Raw genomic sequence first — 10,483 nt, 5'->3', positions numbered from 1 at the left:
TTAGATCGGTAATCCATGGTCTTTCGTTCTCATGCAGAAACTACACAGCATGCTAGTCTTACCCCAAGCACGCCACGTTCCCCCACAAGATAAGCAGATTTTTTAATTTTATTTTATTTTTTTATTTCTCATCCACTCAAACAAAACAACACGCAGCTTCCTGCGAGCTGTAGGGCACTGTTAGGCACGAGCCGCAATACTTGGTTCTCAAGCTGTACCCTTGCGTCCTCGCTACCTGTCCCCTCTTTAGAGAGCGCTGACAACCCGCAAGCCCCACTTTCCCTTTTGCAAAGCGCAGAGCACTCATTGACCCTCTCCGCAATTTTTAGCGATGCCCACGCTGCTTCCTCGCGAACGAGCAGCCCGAGGAGCCGCGACCCGAGCGCCGCGGGGCGGCGAGCGGCAGCCGCCCCTCGCCCTGCGGCAGGGCCCAGGCGTCGCTCACCCGGAAAAGGAACGGAGCCGCCGCTGGCGGGGCCCGCCGCCGCCCGGCCCCGGCTCCTCGCCCGGCCCCCGGGCCGCCCCCGCCCTCCCGCGGCGCTCCGCCGCCGGACGCCTCTCGCCGGGGGACGCCGGGCCCGAGATGGCGGCGGCGCGGCCGGTGCTGGCCCGAGCGGTGCTGCAGCAGTGCCTGTCCGCTCGGCTGCAGGTGCGGCCGCCCGAGAACGGCTCCGAGCCCGAGTGGGTGGAGGTAATGGGCTCGCAGGGCTCAGGGCTCGGCCCTTCCCCCGGCCGGCAGGGCGAGAGGGTGAGGCCGGCTGTGGAGGGGGCGCTCCAGGCAGATGTGCAATCCTCGTGGTAACTGCCCCGCAGCCTCACGAGGCTGGCGTTTTGTCTTCGTCTTCAAAACCCGTGGGTTGTTTCTGCGGAAATTCATCCCTCAGAGAGTTTCTGGGGTGTAAGCGAGCCCTGGGCGACAGGTGGCCCTACGGCACCCCTACGGGAGCTCCCTGGCCCAAGGAGGGAGGAAGGCAGCGAGGCGATCGGCTCTGAGGCAGGCGCGTTCTGCAGCGGAGCAGGGGATCGGACAGGCAGGGCTAATTCTTTCGGCACCGAGCCCACTCGAGGGAGCCGCCAGGACCTGGCAGCCCTCACGAGGGAGGTGAACGAGGCATAGGCGGAGCCAGCAGCGCGCCCTCATGAACTGCCCCTAGGGAGCGCGGGGACCAGGGCGGGCAAACAGGGCGTGGCGCGTCAGAAGGGAGTGGCGCGGCTGTTAACAAACGGGGCGTGGCGCAGCCATTAGCAAACGGGGCGTGGCCAGTCAGAAGGGCGTGGTGCTGCAAACAGGGCGTGGCGCAGCAGTTAGCAAATGGCATGGCAAGTCAGAAGGGTGTGGTGCGTCAGAAGGGCGTGGTGTGGCCATTAGCAAACAGGGCATGGCGCGGCCGTTAGCAAATGGCGTGGCGCATCAGAAGGGTGTGGCGCAGCAGTTAGCAAACAGGGCGGGGCCCGTTAGAAGGGCGTTGCGTGGCAGTTAGAAAACAGGGCGTGGTGCATCAGAAGGGCGTGGCATGGCAGATAGCAAACAGGGCGTGGCCCATCAGAAGGGAGGGGTGCAGCAGATAACAAACAGGGCGTGGCGCGGCAGTTAGCAAACGGCATGGAGCGTCAGAAGGGCGTGGTGAGACAGTTAGAAAACAGGGCGTGGCGCATCAGAAGGGTGTGGCGCGGCAGTTAGAAAGCAGGGTGTGGCACGTCAGAAGGGTGTGGCATGGCAGACAGCAAACAGGGAGTGGCGCGCAGATAGCAAACAGCATGGCACGGCAGAAGGGCGTGGCACGGCAGTTAGAAAACAGTGCGTGGCCCGTCAGAAGAGCGTGGCCATTGCTAACGGTCACGCCATGCCCTGTTTGCTAAATGGCGTGGCGCATCAGAAGGGCATGGCGCGGCAGTTAGCAAACGGCATGGAGCTTCAGAAGGATGTGGCGCGGCAGTTAGAAAACAGGGCGTGGCGCATCAGAAGGGTGTGGCGCGGCCGTTAGTGAACAGGGCGTGGCGCGTCAGAAGCTAACTGTTTGCTAACTGCCAATCTAGACAATTCTGTGATTCTGTGAAAACTAGCGGGTTTTCTAGGGGGAAAACCATTCAACCGTTTAGCCTTTATGGTTTTCTAGAATAAGGGGGGGAAATGCTTACTAGTTGCTGTCATAGGCAAAACGGATTTAGCTTGGTAATTTGATAATTATCAAGTACTTACTTAGTAGTTTGGGTATTGGAAGGAGAAAAAAATGAACATCTAGACACACAGGAGGACATCCCTCTATGTTTTGCAGGCTAAATTTGACTTCACACACCTCACCCAGTCTCTGCTGCTGGGTCTTCTCCTACAACTGACAACTCCCTCATGTTGTCAGCACAGGTTATGCTCAGTCCCTTCACAAGGGGCAAGGCAGCATGGGATCAGTTTCTCATACTGCTCGTTCTTGCTCTTTTCCTACACACCAGCATGGGGATCCCTTCAGGAGCATGGCTGCTCCATCACAGAGCACCTCCTATTCCTGTGTTGTTTGTGTTCCCTCGCTGGCATTTTCTGCCCTTTCTTAAATACACTCTCACAGAGGTGGGCTCAGGTGTGTCCTGCAGTGGGTCTGCTATGGAGCTGACTGTGTCTGGCCCATGACCTCCTCCTACAGCAAGGTGCCTGGTGGCTTTTCAGTGCCACTGTCTTCTCTGCAGCAGTGGTTGTTCCTCAAACCTCTCTCTTCTCCCTTCACCACCCAGGCCAAGAAAAATCAGAAAAAAAAAAAAGAAAAGAAAAGAAAAAGGCTTAATTTTAACGATAGGATAATGGAAGATTTTGGGGGTGTGTATCTCTTTTCAGAGAGATGTCTATATTTTTGTTTTTTTTCAGGCAAAAAGTGGTTTTTAAATTCGTAATATGAGTAGTTTTATGAAATAAATAGTGCATCAGTATAATTTTGATAGCAAAATAGCTTTTACAACAAAAGATCTAAAACTGCCTCTGAGTTTGTACCTCGTTAATTGTGTGATACTGTGCACTTAAAGAAGAAAGGCCAGGTAGAGCAATGTGACTGCAGTAGTAGTTGTTTGGATTTTTATTTTAATTTTTCTAGACCAGTAACCAAAAATTAAGCTCACGGGAAACACTGTAGTTTTCCCCTTTTCTTCCCATGGTCATATGTTGGGGAAGGTAGGTAGGCCTCTAGACTCCTAGGGCTAGGCAGCATACGGAGTGGCCAGGCTATTTACCAAAGCATGAAGGCTGCCACTGGGGGTGTGTCCTGCTGTTGTCGCTGTTTATGCATTCCCTACACTAGAATAAATTATTTATATAGGTCTCAATCATTTAGCCTTTCTGTTTTTTTAGTTTGGTCTTTTGTCTTTCTTAAAGACTACTACAACAGAAGAGGCTAAATGTAGCAATTCATATATATCTTTTTTAAGGTAAAGATTGTAGTATGTTTAAAGGGCGTATGAGTTAATTCAACAAACCTGAAGAGAGTTGAAATACAAAATTTCCATTCTTAGGGCTTTCCACTGTATGACTTGCACATAGTTCTTGAAATGTTTCTCTCCTGGTTCAGAAGAGGATGATGGATCTTTGACCTACTTTGTACAGTCCGGTCTGGAAAGCCAGAACTTTTGCTTGAAGAAAGTATGTGTCATCTCACAGATGCCGTGTTTGGTTGAAGGCCTTATTAGCCTCTCAGTTTAAGGAATATAGTGAAGATTGCTCAGCACAGCATAAATTAACTTTAGAAATACACTATTTCTTGTTTGCTAATCTTGGAAATAATTGTAGATCTTGTAGGTAAAAGCGGAAAAGTCGTCGTGCTTGCTGTCTTTCCAGCTGTCCAAATAGAGGCATATGTTTTTTTTTTTTATATATCATGAATAAAACTGTTATGAGGCAGTAATTTATCAGCATAATTTAAACAGATTTATGCTGTTTATATCTCCTACTTCACGTTTTAAATGTCTTAACCAAAATCATTATGAATCTTACTTATGAATCTTTCCCAGCTTTTAAAGAGAAATCTGTTGTAACAAGAGCTATGGAAACTTCGTGGTTCCTTCAGTATGACTTCTTTAGAGGTCATTAAAGGGAATTGTTTCTCATACTTTCTTGTAGGATAATGCTACTCTCCATATATGTGCACAAGTGCCAAAATAAAGAAACACCTTGTAAACTATAATTTATGTAAACCAGTGTATGCTTAGTGACCTGTTACAACCTAAAAGTAGGTCCTGACCTTGAGCAACTTCTCATGTACTATAAATAGCACATTAGGCAGGTGGCTTTGAATAGCTTCTGAGCTTTAAAAGACCCCTGCAGGTACTTTATGAACATTAGAGTGAATGTTCTTTATCTGGAAGAATGCTAGGTGTGTACATTATATCTGTATTGCTCTTCATTATATTTTCATGATTGTATTTTTCTGACCTGCTGATGATTACCAGAGACAGGATGCCTTGTTTATGGAGAAATGTTGGTGAGATAGGATCCGTTAAATGTTTATGTATACAGAAAAATACTTTGGAGGAAAGAAAATGAACTCCCCTTCTAAACACTGGAGAAGAATGAGATGAGATTTGGAGCATTCCACAACTGTGGGAGAAAAGAAATGTAAAATGAATATTCAGCTAAAGAGTGTAAGTACCTACACTTACTGCAGTGAAACCCATCACGCCCATATCTTATTTCCCTGGTTTGTCTTCCGGTTAAGATACCAAACGGTGCAAAATACCAGGTGCAGGTTGTTCTGCAGCCCATGGTAGATTATGCAATCTCTCTTTGATGCAGCAGAATGGATGAAATGTGAATAAAGCTTCTCTCGACAGGTAGTAACTCAACTTGAAATGGAAATGTCAAAGAATAATTCACGTAAGTTAGTTTTGCAAACTGGCTTTCTGTGGATTGCAAAGCACCTCTGTTTTCATTATCAATTGCATTACATTTTGCTGAAAAGCACGTTGAGATGACATTTTGCAGAATATATTTATGTTTTGCTAATGAAATCTTGCGAAAAACAGGTGAATGTTGCAGAAAACAGGAGGGCGGGGGGAGGCCTTAGTTACTTGTTGATCCTGCCAAAGAGCTAAAAAGGATGTCTGGAAGCTGCTGAGGTTGCTGAGGCTGGATGGATGGCCATAGGGGCTGGGTACTTCAGCCCTTCCTAAGGCAGGTTGCCTGGTCTGATGATTACTTGGGACAGTTGTATCGTAAATGCTTGTGCTGCAGAGTCACTTGCTTGGCTGGTTTATTTATGTAGGCATTTTACTGGTAACAGCAAATCCACACAGCACAATTTCCCAGCCCAACTGCCTGCCTGTCACTATGTAAGTTCTTTGTAGTGGTTGTTTGCTTATCAGCATGTTGGATTTGTAACCTTATAATTTGTGTTTTGCTTGACTTTAACGGAGTTAAATATAGCTTTGAAGAGCTGTCAGCTAGGCTTCATTAGGGAACAGCATTGTTACCTTCAGCATTGGCAATGGTTTTGCATTGGTTCAAAAGCTTTACCTGTACCTGTTCCTTAACTGGCAACATGTCTTAGATGTCTTAGAACATCTGAACCATCGGTGTAAGATCTGAGGACTGACATACATTAATGTTAGGTTAGCTCTTGAAATTGCATGCAGTTTTACATCTACTCAGTTAAGTAAAATTAAATAATTTAATATATATATATATATATAACAGGAGGTTGAAATGCAGTTGAACATGTTGAAAATAATGTTCAACCACAGTTTAAACCATAAGTTTCAACTGTAACATGGTTGCAAAGTGTTCTAGAAATCATAAACATGCAATAGAAATAGAATCGCCTGTCTAATTGCTGTGAGACATTGAAACCAATGTGTCTCATTTTGTGATGAAAAGTATATACAAAATCAGGCAGCAAATCATGAGAGAGGATGAAAATTAATGGTTCTAGCTATCTGGCCGTAGGACTTCTAAATGTCACTTTATTTACCTTTTTGTCTATTTAAATGAGCTTCTTGCAGAATATTGTTACTTCCATATGTGAAACTGAACAGAAACTATCACAAATCTCAGAATAATCTGTGAGGTGTGCAGTGTAGCTTAGTCACTTATTTCTAATTCAGTGGTAAGATATATGCAAGGTAAATGTATTTTACCTACTTCATAAAGAATTTTTTATTAGTAGGTATGTGTGCATTATTATTCTTTATTAATATCTTGATGGTAGTCTGTTTCTGGAACTAATATTTAGCTAAACATATAAGACTATCTAACCTTTGGCAGCCTGTATTTCTCTCCTTAATTTGAAGAGAGAGTTTGAAATGCCATTTGAGGTTCAGGCCATCAAATTTCTTGCAGTGTTTATGAAATATGGCAATCATTTGGGAATGGAAAGCTGTATAATATTCTGCAGTAGTCGAAATGAGTTTTGAAAGGAGCCATTTATAGCTTTTGAGAGAATCTCTGTGTGTGACATTTCAGCTACAAAGAATATTCTCTTTTTCCAGAAGTTAGCAACTAGAAAAATAGTTAAGAAGGCATAGCTCTCATCAGTCATTGCCTTGAGCATTTTGTTCAATCTCCACACGAACAAAAGGATAAACCTCATGTGTATAGTTTTCCTTACCAAAAACCTTTATCTTTCAAAGAAAAGAGAGTAAATAAAAAGGAAGAGAAAGCATTGATTTTATTTTTCTTTTCTTTTTCTTTTTCATTTTTAAGAAACTCCACGTATTTCTTATCTTTTTTGCTTTGATAACGTTGACAGTAATGAATTCTTCATGCCACAATCTAGTTAGTATCTCTTAGGTAGTATTTCTTAGTTACTATAATCTGACATTTATTTTCCTTCTAATAGGAAGGTAAGGATACTTATCCTTGACAAAGCAGTGGAGAGAGGGTTGGGTGGATGGTTTGGTTGTTTTTTTTTGGATATTGTGTGGATGTGGATATTGTATGCCTTCTGGTTTTTTGTTTGTTTGTTTGTTTGTTTGTTTTTTTCCCAAAGAGCTTAAACCTTTCACATATACTTGGTCATGACAGCATTGCAGTTGGCTGCAGAGCCTATCGTTTATCTCAATAAAGCACAGGTTGGCACATGTATTCTTTGTGAATTAAACCAGGGAGTAAAAAAGCTACCAAGGAATTGTCTTACATTTTCTCCTCAGTACAGACCTAATTCCTTCCTCAAATAGCTAGTTCCTAAAACTGATCTCTTTGAATTCTAAAGATGTGGCATATCCTTTGTACAAATTAAGGGAAAGGTCCCATTTCATCAAAAAGATTTCACCCAAACTGATAAATTATATTTTTGGTAACTTTATAATGTTCTGAACAGCTTCATAATTGTTGGTCATCATATTTAAATCAGTAATCATATTTAAATCTAATTAAAAGACTTTGTGTTTTGTCAGAATTATCCTGTACTGGATTAGTTTTAACATCAAAATATAATAGAGTTCAATGACAAATCCCATGGTATTTGTCATATTTCATATTTGGAAATAGAATTCATACGCAAAAATATTTTATCTGTATGCTTAATAGATAAAAAGCTTAAATTATTTCCTGTTCTGTATTTAAATACTCTAATTCTAATTTGTGACCTTGTGTACAGTAATACTGTATGTGCTAGATTCTAACTAAACTTGGCTTCACATGGAGCTAATGAATTGGCTTAATTGTGTGTAGCAGTGTTGTGCAGATAATCAGCATGCATTTCATAAGCTTCCATAAGCCTGTAAATTTGATGTCTGAAGCTATAGGAAGTAACTAAGACTGCTTTTGGGAACTTTGTTGTTACGTGGTCTTGTAATTTTTTGTACCGGATTTAATGATAAGCCTGTGTGGTGGGCAGTGAGAGACACTGATACATATTTTTCTGTAATCTTTCATAGATCCAGAGAGGGCTTGTTATCTACATATGCTTCTTCAAAGGTGCTGATCAAGATCTTGTTCCAAAAATTGGTATGATACAACCTTTATAAATTCTTCTATTGCTTGAAAAAGAATTAAGTGATAGAGGCAGAGAAGGCAGCAACTGTTTAGACTAGAAGTCAAAAAGCCATCAAATAGCATCACTCCAAATCAATCAGCTGGCTGAAAGAATAGCTTGTTTGGTCATATTTCATTTGACAGTTGCCTGTATCTCTTTTTCTGGCTGCCTACTCATGATCAACCTGTTAGAATATCAATTCATACAGAATGATAACAGAAAGTGCAACACCTACTGTCTTACATATTACATGTATCAGGCAACAGCTTCAGTCCAGGACAGAACTGAACTTAGAGAAGAATGTTTTCAAGTAATTCACGGCTTGATTTAAGAGGTATTTTAATTTTTATCTCAGGGTACGTGCAGGATATTTAAAAGTATGGCCAGTAGAGGGAGTTGGGTGGATAACTAAACTGTCCTTCCCATCTCATTTCAGAGATACTACATACCCTGTTAGTCTTTCAAGTGCAGTCTTCTGGTTCACAAGTGATAACAGCAATATCTGTATTCTTTCTGTCTTCTCTGCATGCACTTTAACATTTACATTCAAGTGGAGATGATGCTGTGAATAAGGTCAAATGGTCGTGATTTTTGTCTGCCTTCATTCAATGTAGTTTTGACTTGGTTTTTTTGTTTTCAATTTTTTTTTTTTACTTTTATTTCATTTCTTCACCTGGAGAATCCAGTGATGATGCATGTTCCACATAAAAATGTCCCTTTTTGTGGCTTGCTGTTAGTGGTAGTTTCACAAAAGGTCATGTAACAATAGTCTATTTCAAGCCACATGCTGGGACTAGCAGAAAGATCTGGCAGTGTGCAAGCACAGGTGCTATTGAAAATGCTGAGAGCAGCTCTTGGTGTTCAAGGGCACAGTCTTTCTGTGATGCTAAACTAAGTTGAAACCTTTGACTGTATTTAAAGCCGCATGATATGAAAATTGATTTTGTGCTCGTGAGAGTTTCTTGTGGGTGATACTTGAGAATAATCACCTTTTCAGCTGTGTGGCAGCTGAAAGAGGCCAGAAAAAGGAAAGTTCTGTTTCCTATTAGGAGATTCATCTCCCACAATCCTCCTTAAGTGTCTGCTTATGGCATATTTTTTCTTAGTATGTTTTGAAACTGTTTAAGTGAGTTTTTTGTTGTCATTTAGACTTCCATGAGATGACTAGTACCCTTACGGGTTTTACAGTTGGAGGACACTTAGGCGGATTTATTTGATTTGTTGTAGAAACACTGGAAAATATGATGCTAGTAAATGCAAGAAGTCTGTCTACAAGTTTGCACATTGCAGTTTATGGGTTAAATTGCATCTTTGACTTTCCTGCCTGCCTCCTCTCTCAAAAGACAAGCTGACAGCTGCAGGTCTCCAAGTGGAAGGCTGAAGAGCACTCATTCCACATGAGACCAAAATGCTGAGCCTGGGGCTTCAGCAGTATCAGTTAGGTGTTGGATCCTGCTGCAAACTACTCCATCCAGAAGGAAAAGAAAGTCAGGACAGAAACACCTCCAGAGTGCACCAAAGATGGTCTTATCTCCTACCATGTATAGAGTTCTGTAAATGTTTCCTGACTACCACACAACTAATTTAGGGTCACTGATTGGATCCCGGGCTCCTTTGGGGAGCTCCAACTACAAAAAACTATATGATTTCAGACAGTCAGCCACTGTCCCCCTGAAATAACTCTTTAGATGTATTATATTCATATAAATGTCCTTTGTATTCTTCACAATACTCTGACATCTTAGCTGGTTAATAGTATTTTTCGATTGTTCATGTTTCTGTTCTGTTAGCTTCTTTTACTTCAATCATTTGTCCTATCTTTTGGTATCTTGATGAATCTTAAATGTTGTTTTATTGGTATATTAGGTCCAGGTTAATTTACTTTAGTTCCACTAATTTTTGTTTTATTTTAATTTGCAGTCAACACGCTGTTGAATGTTAAATTAAGTGAAAATGAAAGTGGAGAGTACGTATCTCTCCTTGACTTACCAGGCAACGTGCTCATCATACCACAGGCTACCCTGGGTGGTAAACTGAAGGGAAGAAAGATGCAGTACCATGCAAACATAGAAAAAGAAAAAGGGCTGGAACTTTATTCTCAGTTTGTGACTTTATGTGAAAAGGAACTGGCTGCCAATGCCAAATGCATGGAGGCAGGTGTTCTCGTCAAGTATGGCACATATGGGAACAGACAGGTGTTAAAACTGGATACAAATGGACCTTACACTCATTTGGTTGAATTCTGAAAAAAATAAATGCTATCCTGGATACAGTACTGGCTGTAACTGTTGTCTTTTTTATTTCAAAATATTAATGTAGTTAAATGGTTTGGGAGATACACTGTAAGAAGGACGTTGACTCATCTGTGCTGGTGTTACTAATCCCATTAAATAGAAGGATGCCTTAGACTGCTTTGCAATAATGAGCATGTGTTTTATCTATATACTCATCTGAAGTATTGTTAAAATAATTGTTAAGATTGATCCAATGAAAATGTCTCATTTGGAAGGCTTTTTGGCTTTTTTTTTTTTTTTTTG

At 42.1% G+C, this 10,483-nt stretch overlaps 1 protein-coding gene across 4 annotated transcripts; it reads left to right on the top strand.

The window, feature by feature from the left end:
* Window positions 1-507: 507 nt before the first annotated feature.
* DTD2 (D-aminoacyl-tRNA deacylase 2) lies at window positions 508-10,221 on the top strand. Of its 4 annotated transcripts, none has more exons than XM_068684432.1 (4): window positions 542-649; window positions 4,493-4,617; window positions 7,849-7,918; window positions 9,867-10,221. In XM_068684432.1, exons 2-4 carry the CDS (start codon window positions 4,597-4,599, stop codon window positions 10,190-10,192), a joined length of 417 nt encoding a protein of 138 aa, XP_068540533.1. In that variant the 5' UTR covers window positions 542-649; window positions 4,493-4,596; the 3' UTR covers window positions 10,193-10,221. The 4 variants fall into 4 exon arrangements, with proteins under 4 accessions (XP_068540531.1, XP_068540530.1, XP_068540533.1 ...); XM_068684431.1 differs by having other exon boundaries at window positions 553-691; XM_068684430.1 differs by lacking the exon at window positions 4,493-4,617 and having other exon boundaries at window positions 508-649.
* The last annotated feature ends 262 nt before the right edge of the window (window positions 10,222-10,483 follow it).

The sequence above is a fragment of the Anas acuta genome, chromosome 5 (assembly GCF_963932015.1).
Source record: "Anas acuta chromosome 5, bAnaAcu1.1, whole genome shotgun sequence".
Lineage (NCBI taxonomy): Eukaryota > Metazoa > Chordata > Aves > Anseriformes > Anatidae > Anas > Anas acuta.
This window is presented reverse-complemented; position numbering and strand designations above follow the sequence as displayed.

Excerpts from the sequence above, each read along its gene's own strand:
- DTD2 (XM_068684429.1), top strand. The coding sequence starts at position 584 with ATGGCGGCGGCGCGGCCGGTGCTGGCCCGAGCGGTGCTGCAGCAGTGC. Across the intron at positions 692-7,848 it reads CCGAGCCCGAGTGGGTGGAG|ATCCAGAGAGGGCTTGTTAT; the intron begins GTAATGGGCTCG and ends AATCTTTCATAG. Across the intron at positions 7,919-9,866 it reads AGATCTTGTTCCAAAAATTG|TCAACACGCTGTTGAATGTT; the intron begins GTATGATACAAC and ends TTTAATTTGCAG.